The sequence below is a fragment of the Haliotis asinina genome, chromosome 1 (assembly GCF_037392515.1).
Source record: "Haliotis asinina isolate JCU_RB_2024 chromosome 1, JCU_Hal_asi_v2, whole genome shotgun sequence".
In the NCBI taxonomy this organism is placed as follows: domain Eukaryota; kingdom Metazoa; phylum Mollusca; class Gastropoda; order Lepetellida; family Haliotidae; genus Haliotis; species Haliotis asinina.
In genome coordinates, this window is record NC_090280.1 from 37,840,253 (window position 1) to 37,863,705 (window position 23,453).

At 40.2% G+C, this 23,453-nt stretch overlaps 1 protein-coding gene across 1 annotated transcript; it reads left to right on the forward strand.

Moving 5' to 3' along the window:
• Positions 1-245: 245 nt before the first annotated feature.
• On the forward strand, positions 246-19,360 carry LOC137278721 (platelet glycoprotein Ib alpha chain-like). Its single transcript, XM_067811238.1, has 5 exons — positions 246-485; positions 15,865-16,318; positions 16,433-16,558; positions 18,730-18,869; positions 19,214-19,360. Exons 1-5 carry the CDS (start codon positions 246-248, stop codon positions 19,358-19,360), a joined length of 1,107 nt encoding a protein of 368 aa, XP_067667339.1.
• Positions 19,361-23,453: the final 4,093 nt, after the last annotated feature.

Here is a 23,453-nt window from a genome sequence, read left to right on the forward strand (position 1 = left end):
ATTGCTCCACAGTGTCAAGACTAAAGCAAGTATTAATGAAATTACTGACTGTCGATATTATAAACAAATGTGCGATAGACATATTTACCGTAACGGTAACATCATATTGATTCTGTTAATACGTATGCATGTTCCTTGTGTTCAACAACGTGACTCTTCAAGCATTCATGTACAGATGTATATTCAGAAACGTCGTGTATCGAACGCTATTTGTTCTGCTCGTCAGAGAGTGTAGGTGCAAAGCCATGTACACGCTAATTGTTCAGCTGTTGACATTCTACGGTGTATATAAGTGTATCACATGCCAAGGCCAGGATGTGTTCCTTACCAAAGTGACACCTTCTTCCCTGGTCTGTGATTCTCTGTGTACCTACACAACCAGGTGTGCCTCCTACTCCTGGGATGTTGTCACCGGATCCTGCCATCTGCACACAGGAGGAGAAACGGGCAGCAGTAGATGGGGTCGGATGCTTGTTCAGTATCAGGTAACTACAGCAAAGATTATCTAACTAACTAAATTCAGTCCTTATTATCCGTCTCAGCTAAATATACAGCAAAGGTTTTATTTTCAAAGAGCTGTCTTCAAAGAGGGTACATTAAACCCGTACTATAAAATGCTGCTTAAATTGTTACCACTAGATAAATAAGCTACGGAAAATTAAACTGAAGTTATGAGATTCTAGGTAAGATAATTTTTCACTGTGGATATTAAAAAGACCCCTAAATGTTAATGATACATTTAACGTACATGTAGGTCTATGGAAATTACTACTTGTTTGATGCTCATTCCAAAATGAAACATACGGCTTTGAGGATTACATCTTCTTGTTTATTACGTTGAGCGACGTTTCGATGTAGATTCTTACATCGTTTTCAAGCTAAGTGTGAATACAACCAAATAGTGAGAAGGTTATATACATGGTATGTTGTGACTAACAGCGGATTAACATTAACAACAGTGTGTGATAGAGTAAACAAGTGGTACATAATAGGAAGAGGCCAGTAGGGAACTAAGACAACAAAGAGCACCAGTGATGAAGCCAAGACGAGTGGGATTAAGTAGTAACAACAAACAGACACAGTGCTTAGATAGTCTGTGGTTTGATTAGTTCTTCATAGGCCGATGGTATATAGTATCCTTGGTATCTGTTGATCAAAGGTTTGTGGCAGCGGATTTCGGTGGCTTTCAAAAGTCCTGGTTTTGGGTTGACGAGGACTTCGAATTCGTCAAACTTGATTCGATGAGTGGGGAATTTTTGTTGATGGTTTGAGAGGGCTGATTGGCTGTCTGCCTTGACTGTAGAGGATTTGTGTTGACACCCGGTTAAAAGAACACAAATCCTCTACAGCCAAGGCAGACAAACCATTTGGTTGTATTCACACTTAGCTTGAAAACGGTGTCACTACAACTGGCACGAGTCTGTACGTTGAAATCTCTCCGGACGTGTTTGTATCTGGAATCTTCTCTCTGCGGGGATTCGTAACCCTTCTTAATCATTACCATTAAAAATGAAAGTCCACGACTCTTAAATTGTGATATTTGGCACATATGTGCATGCCTGTTCCCTGTTTAGCGGCTAACAAGGTATTTTCTGCCGGTATTTCTCTACCACTTGCTTCAGTTTCTACTATGATTACCTACCTTCAGTTTGATCTTCAACCCGATTGTTATTTTGTATTATATATAACCTTTGGTCGAATTGTATAGTTAATGATTTTGATAGAGTTGTCTTCTCTATCTATGATATTTTATTTGTTTTCTACCCTTCGTTGGCAGTTTTTTACAATCTGATTGTGTATGTTAAGATCTTTCTAAGTCACGACATGGGTGAAATATTGCCGAGTGAATCAATCACTCACCTGTTTCATAACAGTGGATGTTTAAAAATGTGAAATGTGTCTAGTTATTTATTTCAAACATGAATCCATTAAGAATATACACGTCCTCTTTCATTGCTTATCACATCCGCAAGCATTAAAAATTACAATTTTACATATTAGCATATTTTTTTTTAAAATTCTCCGTTGTAAAATAGTATATGAAATGTGACATTGTAATCCTTTTTACCTATATCCATTTTTCTCGAATAATGCAAATTTGTATTTGCATGCTAACATAATTTGACATAATGCTATAATACAGAGTTGGGGCGTTTCCGTTTCCCGTGTCCCCCGACCGGGGGTGAGGGGGTGGATTGGGGGAAATTTACTCACTCACTCGCTCATGATAGAACTGGACAGTTGACAGTCCCTTCATGGGTGGCCATGTTTGACAGCTTGACTCCTGAGAGTTCCTAGAACTTCATTCCTTCCCAACAACGAAGCATATGTGATACAGGTCTCACCTCAGGCAAGTGAGTTTGTTCAAAACTGAATCTAGCAGGAAATGGGTACCCGGTACTGTATATGACAGTAAATCTCCAAGAGTCTCGCAAGCAGCGAGTTAGTTAACGGGAAAATGATGTATTTGAGAATTTGACCTTGCATAAGTGCAGGAAAGCCGAGTGTTCTAAAAAATTTCTTTGTACTGATGATTGAGCACAAAAGTGGCTTTTTTCACAGTAATTCAAGTAAAGTTTTAAAATCGTTGCATTGTACCAGGCAAAGTCGTTAATGCGTTTTCGCTGTCAGTGGGATGAGTATTGCAGTAAAGGTAAGTAAATAAAAGATGAAAGGGGTTTTTAACGTCGCTTCCAAGATTATTGCAGGTTATTAGCGACAAATACTCTGTCTCATACTCTGGATGCCAACTCGACCGATTGTGTGAAATGTTGGTAATTGTTGAGAATGTGTTGCACTTGAATTCGTCACGCGTTGCTCGGACAACCAACTGTTGTACGGCACGGAGCAGAGTAAACAGGACCGATCAAAGAACGAAGCTAACATGCTAATGTTAGCATGAAACTCGTGAAGGTCCGGGTTAGAATTGATCTTCAGGGACTCGTGTTTAAGACTGATTTTAAACATAGCCTCAAATGGCATCTACACAGGACGTGAAACACATGGGTGAAATGTCAAGAAAAAAAACACCTGCGACTTGAGCATATACTAGTTACCTGAATATGTTCGTTATATACATATATCCTATACTAATAAGAGAAAATCCATTTGACCTTATACAAATTAACGGGGGATAAAAAAGACAAAAACATAATCCAGTGTTTTCATAAGGTGATGATCCTGCTTATGTGGTTCTGATCACACACAATATGAGAAAAGTACCAGATTTTGTCCATTTTGTTTCCTATACAAAATCCTCCAACATTATCTAGGTGTGATGTAACATCTGCAAGCTCACCGGGTTGAAATGGCCACTCCTAACCTCACGTCTTTGGACGTTCAGGCGGCGCAGTCCCTTATCTTTTTCTTTTTGCCTGTCGCGCAACTGCAGCAGGCGGACTTAAGTGTGAATTTGTTCCTAAGCATAACTGAGACCCGTTTAGAATTGATTATGAGCTCGTCGTAAGAGTCGACTGGCGTGATCTAGTGGCCAAGCTCGCTGACTTCGTTGGCACATATCGTATCCAAGTTGCGCATGTCGATGCTCATGATTTTAATCATTGGATTGTCTAGTCCTGACTCGATTATTTATAGACCGCCATATAGCTGGAATATTGCTGTCCCTTAAGAAGATATTTAGCAATAAAGCTGGGAATATTTTTCCCATCAATCTCCTCAGACCAAAATGTCACCGTTCCAGATGGTTCTACTGGGATCTATGGAGGTCACCGTCAATCCAGTCGCTACTGATGAAGTAAAAAAATGAAAACACGATTGCTTTCTTTACATCGACTTTTTAAATATTTGTTTTAATTCACGGAATGTGCCGAATTTATGGTGTAAAATCCTTATTAACCCTATTCATAAGTCTTCTGAGACTGACCCGAGAGACCCACTAAGTTATAGAGGTATCACTTTGGCGCCGGCATCTAATAAGTTGAATAGTAGTGTTTTGAATGACAGACTTGGGCTGAAAGGAACAAAATAGATTTCGGAAAGGACGTTCGACGATGGATCATATATCAACACTCACAAGCATCCTCGAAACAAGAAAATATATGAAGAAATCAACATTCACTGCTTTTATTGACTTTAAAAAGGCTTATGATGGGATAGATCGTGAATTGTTATGGGAAAAGCTGTGCAATTGTGGAATAGACAAAAATATGTGCGAGGCAATTAAAAGTCTGTACCGTAATGTCCAGTGCTGTGTCAGGCTCAATGGAAAGAAGACGGACTGGTTTACTGTTACCAGAGTATTAAACCAAGGCTGTCTACTATCACCCCTGTTATTTAATATGTACATCAATGACTTGATTGTGAAGATAAGTTCCCTGAAAGGTGTTACAGTCGGTGAACATAACGTTAGCATCCTCGCCTATGCTGACGACGTTGTTCTCTTTGCTGAAAGTACCACAGACCTGAACAACTTATTAAGTGCTGTTAACATATGGTGTGAAGAGAACAATATGATTGTTAACAGGAACGTTGTGCACTTTAGAGGGAAGAATGTAGGAAGGACCAGTTCAACTTTTAACTGTGGGGATAAAAACTTGGCATTGACGGATTCCTACAACTATCTTGGAGTTTTAATAACTGAATATCTTTGATGGCAAAGTCAGATGCAACGTCCGCCAGTAGAGCGCTAGGCCTTCTAATCGCTAAGTATGAGTGCCTAGGGGGAATGCCTTTTAGCTATATATATACAATATACACTAAACTGTTTGTTTCTACAGTGTGGTAGAGGCTAAGTTACGATGCGGCGATATGGGGTACGACAGTCCACTCATGTGTAAAAGCAGTCCAACAAGTGTGGGAAAGTACGACCCTAACTTAGCAATAACAGGTGATGTGGGCTGGACGCCCCCCGAGGTGAGACAGTGGGTCAGTGTGGCCCGGCTATGGGAACGAATGATCAACACAACAGATTGGAGGATGAACAAAAAAAGTTTTTCGATTGGCAGATGAAATGGTAGTTGTCAAGAATAAACGAAACTGGAATTTTAGGCTTCATTAACAGTTTAAGAGTATTCATCCAGAACACTTATCCGACATTAATATAAGGACGGAGAAGAAAATTTTAGTCAACACAGTGGAAGATACCATTTTTTCAAGTTACAAGGCGACCTGGAATGAAACACTTAATGGAGAGGGTAACAGAAAATTACGAAATTACAAGACTTTTAAACAGGACTTTGGCTGTGAAAAAAACTACGCCAATGTCAAAATGCCAAGGAAGCATCGGATTGCGCTAGCTAAGTTTAGATGTGGTGTAGCGCCTCTGAGATTAGAGACAGGCCGTTATGAGAATATGTTATGTTTTCACTGTTCAAATTTCAAAAAATGGAGCTAATGTTTTACTAAATTGCCCCTTATATACACATCTTACAAGTGACCTTTCAAACCTTTGTTATTATAAATCTCCAGGTGTTATGCATCTTACAATGTCTCATCACCCCGCCCTTATTTCTACATGTTAAGAGTTTACTTTTATACGGGCCAAAACCTGCTTTGGTATTTTAGAACATAGGCATTCTTTATTGTATAAACAACACTGTATTATTTTATGTATTTATATTGCAAATAACACTGTTTATAATTTTAATCATCTCTCATAAATCGCTTGGCGATTGGTCGCTTTTATTCATTATACCATTTTTATTTATTTATATATCTGTGCGAGTGAGATGTAAATAAACAAATCTGTCTGTCTGTCTGTCTGTCCGTCACTAAAGTCTCGATAACGTCACCGGGCATGGTCAGAAATATAGATAGAAATCATTGATCAATATCATGCATGATATAACATTACACATTGAATGAAGGATGTCATTGCAAACTTCACTCTCATACGATGACATAGATGCCGTTTTGATTGAACTACGTGAGTATACTATGTTGCTCACGTTATCGAAAATCTTAAGAAAAACTCTTACTAGCGGATTAACGTGACTCAAGCAGCACCTCCAACATCAACATACACAACGAATCGACTTCGTGTCCATAGCGAAGTTTCCAAAGGTCGACTTCTTGTCGACATACCACAGCATGATGAAAAGAAGATCTTAAAACATGTAATGGACCTCTGTATGTGCATGGAATGCAATAACATTCTAACATTCAATCTTCATTTGTATTATTTGTTGAAACAACTTAACTGTTTATGGATGATAGGTTTAATGGGGTAAAATGGTGACTTACAAGTGTTAGGGTGGCGAAGGGGTCAGTGAGTGCTGAAGTGTGTGTGTGTGTGTGTGTGTGTGTGGGGGGGGGGGGGGGGGGGGTAGGGGTGTCTGCGTGCTTGTGTGTATGGGTATCTTATGCCATTATTTATGTATACCATCTGTTTGAACATTTTGACTGTTTCATGGATCAGATGGTATAAGGGATAAGATTGACGTGCAAGTATCAGTGGGCGTATGGGTGTACGAGTGTGAGTGAGTGTGATTATATGTGTGTCTGATTGTCTGTGTGCGTGCGCGTGTGAGTGTATGTGAGGTAGTATGTCCACACCTGTAACTGTGTGTGCGTTTGGGTTGTTTGTTGTTTGTGCCACTGCATGGTGGTTGTTACCGTATATATTTTACTATAGGTGTGTCGTTTTAAATTCTGAAAATTGTCACGGTTTTTATCCTTGTGTCAGCTGGTTCGTGTGGGGTAACCAGCTTATATCCTTAAAGAGAATGTAGAATTCCTCAAGTCAATGATCAGTCAAGGAGATGTTTCAACATTTATTGTGAGGTCAAGTGTGTAGATAAGATATCACTGACCTCTTGTTATAGCCGAAACACCACTGATCAATGTTGGAATTCTTTTGTGATTGGCCGAAAAGGTACAATCGGTGTTTTAATTACCTTTTTATTGGTTGACCAAGATCATATATTCTTACTATTGGTTACTGATTGGACAAGCCGAAATGAATTTTTGGGTAGTCACGTGACCGTGACAGGATTATTACACCGACTTAATTACGGTTTTGTTTTACAACTTCCTACAGCTGATGTCACCTGGCCGTGACAACAGTAGTTGGGGCTAATTAGCTTGGGGTTAATTAGACTGGATTTATTAGAGTTGTGGTCTGGATGTCTATACCGCGTGTCATTAAGACATAGCTATAACAATAGCTTGAGTTTTAAGCGTGACATGTTCAATGGTATATGGCCTGTGTTAATTATTCTTGCCAGGTGCGTTACATCAGTTTGAACCATAACATGAAGGTTAATTAAAGAGACATTTCCAAATTGCAACTCTTTAAAAGTGAATGTGAACACACAGAAAGATATAACTGGCAAACATATACAAAATACATACATACAAAACATATACAAATATGAAGAATACAAAGATAAATTGTGCACTGTCACACTTGTTTTAATGTGTCTCACATGCCTAATCCTGTACTGTGATGTGACACATTGTAATAAACAATTTCCGTCTTCTTCAGAACAGTATACAGGATTACACCCGAATCATGAGGACTAATGAGGACTGATGTTCCGATCGTGGTCATGATATTGATTGATTTTTTCACCGATAAGAACTTCTTCATTAATTATTCTGTCTTAATCGGGAGTAGAGGTCTTCAGGATCCCATACATGTCGTGAGAGGCAGCTAACAATATCGCTTGATGCATATCATCGTATCCCAAATGATACGATCCTTATGATATAGAAGAAATTTGATGTCTTTACTTCTTTATCCATAAACTTTGTTCTGTATTGTATGCCTCAACTACTGAAATGCCAGTAAAAAAAGTGAGCCACTCATTAGATTGTGTGGTCCAGATTATACACAATCCATTGTCATGTAACTGGAATATTGCAATAAGCGATACAAATACATACGCTGAGTGCGTCACACAATCCAGATATCAAGCGCATCGATGTACCCAAATGGGTTGTGGACATGCACCCACCACATCAACTATTCGATGTTATTAGTCTCTAACGACAACCATTGTTTGTTGAAAACAAATTGTAAACCTTGCTTTCATGGATCTAAACAACCAGCATAGGTTATATCATCATGCCTTCCTACTTCTACAGCCAGTGTAAAGTTTCTTTGAGTGACATTCATAGAAGCTGGAGAGTCAGATAAGGACAAACATTACGAACGAAGAACTTCTATAGTCAGGCGATGCGACGTTTCGGCACAGATACCTCTATCGTTGCCAAGCAGATAACGGTATCGAAACGTCCCACCGTCACAGTTAACAAACGGCCGTGACAAAAGATATAATGAATCCCGTTGAACCAGCAAAATATAGCACAGTACAGACAAGTCCAGCATAGTCAATAATATATTGGACAAACAGTAGGCAAGGTACAGATCTCTCAATACAACTGAGTCACAAATCTAAAGTAATGTGTCACATATAAGATATCAGCTCACTAGAGTCTTGGAATTTACAATGAGGGCAGATATACAGGTAGTTTAACTCCAGTATAATTCCGAGTGCAAGTCCGTGTGTATGTCGGTCATACAACAACCAGCCTTTATTTCTTACTTACACATTGTCAGTAACATTCGAGCAAAGCGTGTGTATCGCCATTAACTTACAGCTTTCTCGATAGAAAGGACATATGATGCGAAATGTGACGACCCATAACAACTAACACCTAATTAATGATTATACAAATGAGAAAAAACACCCTCTAGTAACAACTTTACTTTAGTTCCTCTGGCTGCAAGACTCCAGCCTTGTACATATCTGTTCTTAGATTCCACCACAGGTTACTTTAGTTCCTCTGGGTACAAGACTCCACGCCGGTTCTCTACTTTATGGTGTCCAAACTGGGGTCTTTCGCCCACAGACGCTTCTGAGAAAACCATACCACTGCCACCATAGGAAAGAATGTCTTTCATACATACTGTATACTGGTGTATGTCATTCGCCCACACTTTGGTATAAGCTGACTCGACCATCACATTGAAACAGGACATCCGACGACATGCTCGATAGTCCCATATACCTGTCTACCGCATGCCGTTTCACTAGAGCGTTTCTCTTGAAATGTGAACGACCACCTGTTCGTGGAGCCGATGACCAAATTGCCGGACATCTGTTACGAAAATGGCTGCGATTCTAGTACTTGTCTTGTCTCGCGTTGTATTCTAGAACTGTCAGATATCTGTCGAATCCGTTTGACTCATCGTGGGGGTGAACTTTAAAGCCAACGGTATTGGCAGAACACTGTTAGACACACGGAATAATTGCTTAATGGGTTGAGTTGAGTTGGGGTGGGCTTTACGGCGTTATTCCAGTCAAACAGTGAGGAGATCAAGTCTGATTCATATGCATTTTAAGTGCAACGTCCAGCTGAGTTTTATTTTAAAAGTCATATATATATATGCATTGCATAATAATTTTAAGACAGAAAATTTCATAGCACCGAATGCAAAAGCAAGCAATTCGCTGCATGTCTTCTTACTGCTATGCTCTATGCTCATGTCAACCGCCGTCACACTTACAGTCTTGACATGGAACTGTTTGGACCTTTCAGAATTTGAGTGCGGACTCACATATCATTAATGAATTACTCTCAGTGCAAAGCGTCATGATTTCAAAAAAGTCACTCTTGATAACAAAAACACGATAGCCGTTGGGTTAGTCTCTTTTCAACAGATTTCCATAACGCTCCTCTATTTGTGGAAACGCTCCCAAAATACGAGATATACGCAGTTTTCTTACTTCCGCATATTTGAGTGGCATTTCACACCATTTTTGTTTATATCACCTTGCTTTTTTATCAGGTCTCTTCTAAGGATCCATGTTGATGAACCGATTTTACCTGACTGTTGGTGTTTCTATTGTCATTCCAGGAACCATAACTGAATAGCGTTTTCCATCGTAAATGAAATCGATTTCGTACGTTACTGGTTAGATGTGTTAAAGAACTCGGACAGCCAACGTTATTTCTTGATTCACTGAATCTCAATGGATAAGATACTCAAACATTTGTGGATAATTCCTTTCTTGTAACATGATATCTGGAACCAACGTTATTTAGACGGTGCTTTGTGAATTTGTAGAGAGACAAATCATGCGCTAATCCGATATCTGATCCGATATCCGTGCATGTCTCGGAGCAAAACAGTACGTGTTGTGTTATGGGTTTGATTGATGTAGTTTTAACTGTTATATAAGTCTCGAATCTGAGTTCATTCCACTTCAAAGCAGCAACTATTAGGCGTTGTGTAATTCACAGGTATTGTGTAACGTTATGTGACAAAGTCATCAATGGCTACTGCATTTTTAAATAACGTGGTTTGTCAGTCTATTCCAGTGCACCAGTGCAATTAGAAACATGTAAAATGTATGCCACGGACGTCACTCATAACACTGTTTCTTCTTTAGTCCACTCTGGCTTCTATGGCTGTGGGTTAAAAATGACATACTTGTTGTAAGAGGCGACTGACGCGATCGGGTGGTCAGTCTCACAGACATGACGTGTTATCGGTTCTATTTGCGTAGGTTCATGCTCATGTTGTTGATCACCTGATCGTCTTGTCAAGACTCAGTTATTTACCGACCTCTGTCATGTGGTTGGAATGTATTAACTGTGGTGTTAAACAATAAACACATAATATTTTTCAAATCTTAACAGGACAAAATGGCACGCTATTACAACATTTGCCATTGCAACTTTGAAAACATTGCCACGAAACGTCTTTGATGTCAGTGACGCTCAAGTGAGCGCACATTTGTGTCGTTGGAACCCATTTACATTTTCTGTCTTTCTCCCATGTTCTGCAAACTCAGTGAAACTGTTTACCTTTACGTTTTGCGATAATGAAAGAAGCTAAGTTTTTTGATAGAAGGATTTCTTATCGCTCGTTTGAAAATAATATAATTAAAAACATTGGGCGTGGATGACATTTAGTTACATATGTGGTCTACAAAACAATACCTTGTAGCGAGTAGGCGCACCGACTTCATTGTGGCTCTCTGATACAAAAGAGGTACCCATTTCAGAGCGGGGTGGACTGGGACACACCGCAACTAGGTGTCTGCACGTTTTCATGTGGCCACCCTCTGGTCATACACCAACGGATTCCAGGATTCTACTAAGTGCACAGGGTTGTCTACTGTATACTAAGGGTTGTGAAAACACGGAAAGAGTCTGCATAAAAAGTTGACTCAAAAGCTTTTACACCCGGTCACAAGTGGGCTCGTTCCCGACACCTCAACCTCGCTGGATCACTGGCCTAGTGCTTTAGCCCACCGTGATCCCCCACTAAACAACAACTACTAGTATATACAATACTATACACAATACTGTACCCAGTACTATATACAATACTGCACATAGCACTATACTCAGTACTATGCACGGTTTTACACTAGTAAATCTACAATAATACACATAGTACAATACACAGGTACTATATACAATAATACACATAGTACAATACACAGGTACTATATACAATAATACACATAGTACAATACACAGGTACTATATACAATAATACACATAGTAAACACCCAGTGCTATACCCAGTACTACACAAAGTGCAATATACAACTGTACACCACTGTACACGTAGTACTATCCAGTTACTATATACAATACTGGACACAAAAAATACCCAGTTCTATTCTGTACAACTCTGCACACAGTCCTACAAAGAGTGCTACACACAATAACACCCCCCACCCATACACACACACACAGAGTCCTGCAAACAGTAATCTACACTCTGTTCTAGACACAGTTCTCCACACACAGAGTTCTACACACGGTACTCTAAACACAGGGGTCTACACATAGTACTCTACCCACAGTGTTCTTAACAAAGTACTCCACACACCGTCACCCATACACAGAGTTCTACAAACAGTACTCCACACACACTTCTGCTCACAGTACCTCCCTCACAGAGTTCTACACACAGTAATCCACACAGAGAGTTCTACTTACAGTAGAACTGGGGGAAGTCTAGAGGTTAAAGCGCACTCGTCACACTGAAGACCCGGTTTCGCATACCCCGGTTTGTGAAGGCCATTTCTGGTGTCTCCCGCCGTGATATTACTGAAATACTGGAGCCGTAAAGCCATATCGAGGGAGATTCATTTTATGTAAGAATCATGTAAATATTTTTTACAAAAACGTAAAACTAGACTCACTCGCTCACCAACCACTCTGTTCAACTGAGTGTTTGAGTGAGTGAGTGAGTGAGTGAGTGAGAGTGAATGAGTGAGAGAGTGAGAAACGTCGCATCAGGCAGTATACGATTACCTGATATCAGCACTGTTTCATCGTGGTTCACGCATTGCCATCGTATCGCATGGTGACAATCACTGGATCGTCTGGTCCAGACTCGGTAAGCTTACAAACAAGTCGTACATCTGTAATACTGCTGAATATCCGCTTATTATACAGTCACAGTTATGCAGTTGACTCGGCTTTAGGCAGAGGCCTCTATAGACGTGAACAAGGCTTTGTCGCTTCTATCAAGAGGAGCCGGAAGTGATCATACACGACTGCCCAAGATAACCCTCCCTCCTCACTCCAGTCCCACCCCAACCCCACCAACACACACGCACGTGCGCACGTGCGCACGCACGCACGCACGCACGCACGCACGCACGCACGCACGCACGCGATCAACGTCTTCCGCACAGGTTGAGCACCCGTTGAACACGCGTGTTTAACTTGCAGATTTCTGTATCGAGTGAGTCGTTCGATTTAGAGACACATTGTTCGCTCAGGGGAATAACAGGCCGAAAGTATAAACAGTTACACAAATCTATACTTAATGACCAAGAACATTGAATTTCTCATCTGATAGTTCAGAATGATTGGCAGACTAACGACAAAAGTTAGCTGTAGAGCTGATAATGTCAGCAGCCATGTTTATTTTGGTTGAGGAATCATGGACGAAATGGTAAACGGCGGATCGCACACCGGGGCCCACACTCAGTGGCGCTTTTAAGGGTCAGTGGAAATGATCAGGATATAAACTTGATAGGAAGACAGTTCCAGAGAATGGAAACACTAACTGAACAGACTGTGGTCCCCATGGTTCTCTTAGAGTCTGGCACCGACAGTTGGCATTTGCGCTGTGATCTGAGAGTTCTGTTTAATTGGTAGTGATGGATGAGGTGTTTGGGATACTGTGGTGATTGAGGATTGTTCAGCGTGGAGTAGGTGATGGATATGACATTGTCCTTGATCCGATCATGAACAGGGATCCAGTGGAGTGAGTACTAGAGTGATATGATGGTGCGGCGTATTTCTTGTTACCACCCTCGCAGCTCTGTTTTGTACCAGTTGGAGTCTCTTCATGGAGGCTGTTCCTGAAATCAGGGAGTTACAGTAGTCTAGCCTGGAGGTAACATAACACTGGATTGAGAGCTTGTTGGCCACGGCATCTAGACAGTGTCTGATCGTCCTAAGTTCCTGGTGATGTAGTGAGGCAGCTCGCTCTGGCCTAGGAGTGGTCGTCCAGTCACATAGAACTTGAGAATGTCACATCAAGATTTTTCGCCTGTCTTTGCCAACAGAGAGTGTGGGATCAGAGATCTCGTTTACTTTTACCTTGTTGTCAATTATCATGAATTCTTTTGTATAGAGACATACATAGGAGCACACGTCACACGTCAGATCCGACAAGATAGGGAGGTTCCATACAGTCAAATGACAACCATGAGCCCATTTGGAAAGGTATGAAACGTTATTTGTCACCGGAAGTAAAAAGGTCTCGCGAAGTGCCGTGACCTACATACGGGGTCTGTTGCGACGAGCCGACATCAGATCAGCAGTAATGTCGACACTGCCAAAGTTCGGATCTCACTTATGACGAGGTAGTCTGAATTTGCCATCAACATTTTCTTTCTGCAGCTAAGCTTTAAGAAATTTTACGCACTACAGTGCGTTTAAAAAACTTCCAAAGATTCGGGTTAGTGTTAGCGACTAACGGGATCGGGTAGTTTGTTTCTCTGACTTGGATGACAACGACCGTGCGCCCTATATACTAATATCTGCCTCATGATCTGCATGTTTAACGAAGGCACATTTAGATTTTACTATTATAATAAAATAATTTGCATTTTAACGAACGACACTTAACGTTATGCTATTTAATTAATCTAGGATATATTCGTAAATGATAGAAAATAAATATAAATTAGTTAAAACACATTCTCGGATAGGGTTTACATCGGATTTGCATGCAAATCGGTATAAAGATACATCTGGGTTTGAAGAACGAAATACATTTAGCAAATAGATTAACTGCATGATAAAATCCAATGGTAAGTAGTCAACTGCACGCTTTTTGATGTAAGCCTCCATATAGTTGGAATATTGCCGAATTTGGCGTAATCGTAAACCAACTCACTCATTTTTACATGGAAAGGGGCAAACCTCACTGGTAGAATTAATGAATCATAGTTTTTTTATGTTTTAATGTACATTTTAAAGAATAAAGACGATATTGATTGTTTACATAAGCTTCGTCACCTACCCCTTCTTTGTAATAGAAGTAGTATCTGAGCAACATATAATCTCTTCTGACTCTCTTTCTTGCCTTCAGGCTCTTAAAACTCTTTCCGATAAACATTAACTTTTAATAGAAATGATTGAATTATATAACGATCTTTCTACTAGCCAATATGGTATCGTCTTTCGTTTCTTGCCCAATCACGTTAACATTCTCTGAGAACACCATGGTCGCACAAAATGTACTCGTAAATACCCATAGAAAGGTGAGGACCTTCCGATTTACATCCCTTGTGAGGAAAGAATCACGGTCAAGCGTATCTTTCTTGACTTTGTTGAATATTCCACCACAAGGGATAACTATTTTAAATCGTGAACTATGAAGCCATTTTTAAATAATGTTAGTTCTCATTGAATTATTGTATATTAAAAAGAATTAGATTTGTTACCTGATTTTTAAATAGATAAATATTTCATTCTTGGAAGTTTGAATTAGCAACTAAGATTGCTAGTGGCTATATCGTCTAAACGGGTTAAAGTACCGTAACATTATTGTACTTCTGAGAGGATACGTAGGTCCCAAAACTTTTGAAGTTAATTTTCAGCTTATCAGACTTTTAAACGTATTATTTTTGTTCCTTAAAATTAGGCAAAATTGTTCCCACAATTCCCAGCCCCTAAACGCAAGATGTAAATCCAACTAGGGTCCATGCAGGTAGAAAGGGCATTGTCCCCAGTATGGTGATCTGAATTCAGTTGTTGGTGATCAGTAGCCTGTATTTATATTGTCTTGTTAAACTGTTAAAATGGTTAAACTGTTTTAAATTTCATTTCCAGTTTTACAATATACATCTGTGATAGTTCGGCTCTTTTACTTCTCTTTGGTTGTACACTGTACCTATAATTATCTATAGAGAACTTGATATCGTCACGATATGGCTGAAATATTACCAACTCACTCACTCACTAATGTAAGAAGTAAAGATGATTATGCCTCAACAATATGTAAACTGTGTAACAATAACATCTCAGACATCCAATACGGTGTCGTCTTGTCTCAGATGTAGTGTTTCGAAGATTATCTTTTCCAAGTTTTGATCAATGCCCAGATATCATTGATTTTAAAAAATAATGCAATGTAGTGACATTGACAAACATAGGCTATTGAAGATCAGTTCTGGCCTGGGTCTTCACGGGTGGACATTACGATTTGGCAAGTGTCTGACTTGCGTTGAGGAGGAAATCATTACCCAAATGCAAAGCTTGTCATGAAATCTGTTCCTATATTGTTGACAATGTAAATCAATGTGATACGGGCACCATGGGACCAGTTAATGTAATGTGGATAAAGTTGTTTGCCTGGAAATGTGAAAGAAGGTAATGACATGAATCAAACGATGTGACTTTTGCTTACAGACAGCTCTTCGGAAAGACATATGTCGGAGCCAAATGTGTGGCATCCACCAGATCTGTGTTCCCGTGGAAGCGGGATCGGCCCATATTTGCCTGAGAATGACTCCCGGATCTAGTACTTCAACGACTACAGCTTTCGTGACGACAACACTTGACACACCCTCACAGTCGACATCTGCCTCATCGACGGTTACAGCCACTACGACAGAAACTTTAACTACAACAAACTCACCTACAACTACCGTGGCAACGACACCGGGCGTGTCCTCAGTTACTACAACCTCTACAGCTGTGCTTACAACCACTACAACCATGCCTGCTACTTCTACAGCTGTGCCTGCAACTTCTACACCCGTACCTGCAATCTCTACAACCGCATCTACAATCTCTACAACCGTGCCGACGACCTCTGTTGCTACCACTACAACTACAACAACAACTACGACTACAACCGCACCTACAATCTCTACAACCGCACCTAAAATCTCTACAACCGTACCTACAATCTCTACAACCGCACCTACTATCTCTACAACCGTACCTACAATCTCTACAACCGCACCTACTATCTCTACAACCGTGCCAACGACCTCTGTTGCTACCACCACAACTACAACAACAACTACGACTACATCAACTCTCACGACTACTGTGACTTACGTGTGTACAGTCACGAGTCTTTTAGTAAACAACCAAGGTAATGAATTATTCTTGTCTCAAGATGCTTGTCTCTAGATTCTTGTATATAGATTCATGTCTCTAGATTCTGGTCTCCAGATTCAGGTCTCTAGGTTCTGGTCTTTATGTTTTGGAGAGTAACTACATTCTTGTCTCATGAATCTGGTCTCTAGATTCTGGCCTCTAGATACTTGACTCTAGATTCCCGTCTCTACATCCTAGCCTCTGGATTCTGGACTCTAGATTCTGGGCTCTAGATTCTTGACTCTAGATTCCCGTCTCTACATCCTAGCCTCTGGATTCTGGACTCTCGATTCTGGGCTCTAGATTCTTGACACTGGATCCCTGTCTCTACATCCTAGCCTCTGGATTCTGAACTCTCGATTCTGGACTCTGGATTCTGGACTCTGGATTCTGGACTCTAGATTCTGGACTCTAGATTCTGGACTCTGGATTCTGGACTCTCGATTCTGGACTCTCGATTCTGGACTCTAGATTCTGGACTCTCGATTCTGGACTCTCGATTCTGGCCTCTGGATTCTTGACACTGGATCCCTGTCTCTAGAATCGTGTCTCCAGTTTCTCATCTATAGATTCTGGTCCCTAGATTCTGGTCCCTAGATTCTGATCTCAATAACTCTGGTCCCTAGATTCTGGTCCCTAGATTCTGATCTCAATAACTCTGGTCTCTAGGTTCTGGTCTCTAGGTTCAGGTCTCTAGACTTGATTTTTGTCTTGTTAATTGTCTTCAGATTCTGGTCTTTAGATTGTTGTCTAACAATCAGGCAAATAAACAGGATGGGGCAAATAAACAGGATGGGGCAGAGAATATTAATTTCTAAATGTACGAATAACAAAAGTAATCAGACATAAAAGATGTCAGGCTAAACAATGGAAGCTCTCAGTTAAGTGGCCTTGATGAGTGGTTCACAAACAACAAATGGAAGTCTTACAGTAGATTAGTGCGGAACTGAATTATCATTTGAAATGAGTGAGAAAGTGGGGTTAAAGGTAGTTGTAGAGATTATTTTAGCTCTATGTCAGTTTGTGCTGAAGGGAAACCCAACTTGCGTCAAGGAAGAGGGTTGTTGCTGGTCGGTTTGTTGTTTAACTCCGCTCTCAGCAATATTTCCATGCGGTGGGTAAATGGTCGAGTCTGGACCACATGATCCAGTGATTATCACTGACAGCATGATACAATGACCAACCGTTAGTCGCCTCCTTCGACAAACACGGGTTACTGAAGACCAATTATCACCCGGATCTTCACGGGTCGCATCGAGGACAGGAACTTGTATCTTAATGTCTTGATGTCGTGGTTCATGACAATTTAAGATCTAATTTAATTCTTATTTTTGGATACAATTTGTTTGTCATCAATGATTCCATGCCACTAGTAAGATGTTACTTCTTCAGTCAGATGTTGGTATGTTTTGGAGATTAAAAGAAAATGCCGTAAAGAGCTGTTATGTGACATTTGAAAGGCTTTTCCTAGACAGAGGACTTCTGACATTTGATAGTCATTTTCAAAATTAATAGTGATGAGATCATTACGCTCTAAGGTAAATGCAACGTTTTGTTAACCCCCTCTATTTAAACGGTCACGTAACAGCGTTTTGTTGTAAAGGAACATTTTCAATACGGGTTTCGAATAAAATCAGGCCCGTGCATCACATTTCATTTTGAGTTTTGATTATTTCGTTCTAGCAATCAGTTGAATTGAAACACATCAGTATCCTTTTTTTCCTTTTCCATGCACGTTATTGAAATAATGTAGCCATGTCCTCACTGTTGCGGCTGCCTGGTATTGACCACCTCTCTGTCCAACACCTTCCATAGGAAATCAGCATGGGTCTAATCGGTGTCATGGGTTACATCCATTTGTCAGTAAATTGTTTATGGATTTGGAAAAACGTGTTTTGGCCAATGAAATTATACTTCCCGCCTCATTTACTTACCCTTGATGATTTGGGTCACACCTGATAATCAGTTCTCGGGATCAGGTGGCCAGACTGACTTGGTTGACACATGTCATCTTGTCCCAATCGAGTAGATCGATGTTCACGTTGTTGATCACTGGATTGTCTGGTCCAGACTTTGTTAGTTACAGGCATGTGTCCATTTTGGAGGGAATGAAAGAGTGTATATTGTGATGATGATGTTTCCTTTCACGCTACTTTCTACTTACAGAATGCGGCACGTATATCGGGTGTTATGAAGATGACTGGGACCGTGTTCTTCCATACGCTCACCTTATCGACAGGACTACGATGAAATCTGAGAAATGTATGCTGCATTGCTACAGCAATTACTCCCACTTTGGAATTGAGGTAGGTCGCATCTCAGAATCTCGTCTCTTAAAGAAAGCAAAACTGTACTGTTATCTCTAAATCATTACTAGAATGTGTGCAGATATATTACTTCGAAAATCTTACCAACACATAGTAACAATTATGTGCATATTTATTATTTCCAACATCGTACAATAATACGTAATAATGATTGTGCATATATTTAACATCATTGCGATGAATGGAGGAGATAGCAATAATTATGCACATATTTCTTATTTCCAACATCGTACCATATTTTGTATTGACATATTTATTATTTGAAACATCATTCTATGATACATAATAATAATTATGTGCCTGTTTACAACGTCGTTTTCCAGGATGGAAGCGAATGTTTCTGCGGTAACGAAATCAGAGTTGGGTACGCCAAGAAAGGAGACCATGAGTGCTCCAAGCAATGTTCAGGCGAATCCGGCAGCAGTTGTGGAGGTCCGTGGAGGATATCCATCTATGCAATAGTCCCCTGAAATTTAAATATAACAGACAAGAAAGTATATTGCTCGTTAGGGTAACAGTTGTGGGCTGTTGATATTTTAAGATTTTTTTATGTCAGAGTATAATCGTGTTTTTTCAAATCCAATTCTTGTTTGATACCATTGTTAAACTGTGACTGTGGCGTGTATCGCAGCTTTGGTTCAAAGTCAGGTGTTTCAATGATGTAGGCAATGGACAGTTTACATTTTCACTGACAACTTTAAGTTAATATATATTTGTAGTTTCCCTGTGATTGCTGTTGGTTCAGATGCACTCTCATGCATAACCTCATCAATCCATCATGAATCTATTCATCCGTCAACCAACCACCCCAGCACTCAGCACCAAAGCAACTAAATCATCTACACCCTTATATCCAACAACCAGTCAGACCATGCACTCAACACCCAACCAAACAAATCATCTACATCCCCTAAAATGCATCCTACAAACAACCGATCCATCCATCGGCCAGTCCGTGTATAATCCATCCATCCATTCATCCATCCACCAATCCGTCAGTCCATCCATCAACTATCCATTTACTCGTCCATCATTCAACATTTATCTTTACCCATGCATCCATCCATCACTCATCCATCCGTCCATCTATTCACTCATCCATCCATCACTCATCCATCCGTCCATCTATTCACTCATCCATCCATCACTCATCCATCCGTCCATCTATTCACTCATCCATCCATCACTCAATAATCCGTCCATCTATTCACTCATTCATCCATCACTCAATCATCCGTCCATCTATTCACTCATCCATCCATCACTCATCAATCTGTTCATCTATTCACTCATCCATCCATCCATCCATTCACTCACCCATCCATCACTCATCCATCCATCATCTATTCACTCATTCATCCATCCATCCATTCACTCACCCATCCATCACTCATCCATCCATCATCTATTCACTCATTCATCCATCACTCATCCATCCATCATCTATTTACTCATCCATCCATTAATTCGCTCATCCATCCGTCCATCAATTCACTCATCCATCCATCACTCATCCATCCATCCATCTATTTACTCATCCATCCATCACTCATCGATCTGTCATATATTCATTCGTCCATCTGTCCATATATTCACTCATCCATCCATCACTCATCATCTGTCCATCCATCCTCTCATCCATCCCTTCGTCATCCATCTAAACATTCACACATCAATCATTCAATTCGCTCCTCCGTCCATCCATCATTGAATACTCCATCCATTCACTCATCAAGCATTCATTAATTCAATCCTCGATCCACGTTTGTTTATAATTCCAAACGTTAATGCTGTGTAATGAAGGCATACGAACTAATGCAATTATTTATTTAACGTTAACTCCTTTCAAAATCACCAAGTCATTATATATTTTTCCGTGCGTCTTTCAGTGATTACTGTTATGAACACCCCCTGAATATCCCCTGGCGGTAATCATGCCCACGTACCCCGTCCCGTATACTGTCCTCTGGATTTGTATATGATGGCAGTCTGTAAAATTAGTCGAGTGTGGAGAGTAATCAGTGTGTGAGTGAGTGAGTGAGTTGGGATTTACGCCGCTTTTAACTATATTCCATTAATATCGCAGCGGGCTTCACCAGGAGTAGGATTCACACATTGTATCCATGTAGGGAATCGAACTCCGCTCTTGGGCGTGACGAGCGAACGCTGGCACCACTAGGCTACGATAGCTTATGTCAACCAAGTCAACAGGCCTCAACACGCAATCCCGTCAGTCACCTCTTACGACAAGTATGAATTGGTTGCTAAGGACCAATTCGAACCAGGTTCTTTACTGGTATCGTCCGTTGGTACCGCTCGAATGTAAAGCTGGAACTCACCTCACCTTATGCATTATTGAGCAAGCATCTCCGCTCATTGCTGTACTTGCGATGTCTGAACGTGTCATCCACTTTTCGTGTATATTGTTGTACAAAACCGTGTGTATTAAACATTCTTGAAGTAAAAGGTGATATTGTCCTTGTTTCCTCATAGTACTAGTTCCTCGGTGCCATATGAACGCTAACACACTTTATCAAGCTAATCTGTTGATTATGGAACCTGACCATATTGTAAATTTGGTGGTGAAAATTACGTGAATCATTTTTCAAAGTTATTAACCCGTACAACACTCCTCATATATACTCAGCCCTTCTATGAGGCCTTGCTAAAGATAGTTTAGGAAGTAGGCTGGCTATCTGGTGTTTTACGCCGCAGTCAAGAGTTAAACAACTACATGTACAGTATGGTTCAAAATTATTGAGAATAGCTAAAGCATTTCATATTATTAAACGAGAACAAATCAGATAAAATTGAATGTATTGTGAAAGTGAACTGACCTTTTCATGTTGTGTAGGTAACAATTTAATATTTTATCAAGTCTCCTTGAGCTTCACGGCACAGTCTAAGACGGGTAGGCATACTTCCTATCAGAGAGGTTAGTGTCTCGTGAGTTATGCTGTCCCAGTATCGGACCACTTCTCTCTTCATGTCTTCAATTTTTGTCAACCCCTTTTGATTCACACATTCCTTCATCATCCCCCAAATGTTCTCAATGGGATTTAAGTCAGGACTATATGCAGGAAATGGTAATGCAGTCACATTTTTCTCCTGAAACCACTGCTTGGCATGTTTTGCGGTGTGTTTAGGATCATTATCTTGCTGCAAAATCCAGTCATTTCCATAAAACACATGTGCACTTGGAAGCAGAAAATTATCTAATATGTTAGTGTAGCGTTGACTTGTCAGATTTCCCTCAAACACACACAGCGGGGTCGTTCCTAATAAGGATATCTCTCCCCATACATGAAACTTTGGGCTGTATTTAGGTCGTCGATACAACGGTGCTGACGCAGACTTTGTCAATATTTTCACATTATTGGGATATACCCATATTGAGCTTTCATCAGTAAAAATCACATTTTCCCAGTCAAAGTTTTCATGTGCCAAACACCACTCAACACGCCTGTCTTTATGTTCTTGTTTCATGAGAGGAGAAAGAATTCCAGTCTTTTTCTCCCATCCAAGATCAATCAAATTTCTTCTAACTGTAGATTTTGATACAACTGTTGATCCCCTTTCTATCATTTCATACCTGATGTTGGAGATGCTTGCCCTTTACTTTTTAGACGCTAAAATTCCCAGCCGGACACGATCTGAGAAGTCCAATTTTCTGGGTCTCCCTGCTCCTTTCTGATGCCCAAAATCCTTTCCCTCTTTAAAATTCTTCCTAATCCTATACACAATAGAAAGAGGAGTTCCTGTTCTCTCTGCCAGTGTATTTACATCATCAATTCCTTGATTACACAACTCAAAAATCAACCTTCTTTTATCTTCAGCAGACATTGTTGACAGTGCTGAGGAAAATGACGTCTGCTACAAATTCAGGGGAGGTAACTCTAATTGTACTATACTCAGTAGGCCAAGATGTGTTACCTCCCTTATACCATTACTTAGTTTTAAGTATCAGTGAATCAGTTGAGGTGTTAGGATAGCTCAAAGTAAGAAGAAAAATTCTCAATAATTATGAACCAGACTATATATGGCGGCTGTCTGTAAATCATCGAGCCTGTACTGGACAACCCATTAAATTACATTAGTATCGTCATTCCATTGTCTGCTCGCTCCATTACATTTCAGACATGGAGCGATGTGCACCAGCTTCAATTTAAAAACTTCTAAATGTTGACATTTACCTTTGGTATCAGAAACATTCTCAATACTTTGAATATACTTTATGCCAGATTCAAGATAAATTTCGGGCCGAGTATAAATCTCGTTTAAAGAAAATCTGGAGTTCAGAGCTAAATGCTCGAAACAAAGTCAAAGCCATCAATACTTTTGCTGTGCCAGTCCTTTCCTATTCCTTTGGAGTAGTTGATTGGACAAAACAAGACATCCAGAGTCTTGACCGCCTGACCAGAAGGATCATGTCTGATAACAGAGCACACCACCCTCGTTCTTCTCTTAATCGTTTATATATGCCAATCAATTCGGGAGGTCGGGGTTTGATTAATGTGGAAGCTCTTCATGACAGAATTTTATTGTGTACTTTTGCACATATTT

What these genes read in the sequence shown, in the direction of transcription:
- LOC137278721 (XM_067811238.1), top strand. Translation starts at nt 246, where the DNA reads ATGTACACGCTAATTGTTCAGCTGTTGACATTCTACGGTGTATATAAG. An exon ending in AACTACGACTACAACCGCAC is followed by an intron (nt 16,319 to 16,432) that starts CTACAATCTCTA and finishes CACCTACTATCT; the next exon opens with CTACAACCGTGCCAACGACC. An exon ending in TCTTTTAGTAAACAACCAAG is followed by an intron (nt 16,559 to 18,729) that starts GTAATGAATTAT and finishes TTCTACTTACAG; the next exon opens with AATGCGGCACGTATATCGGG.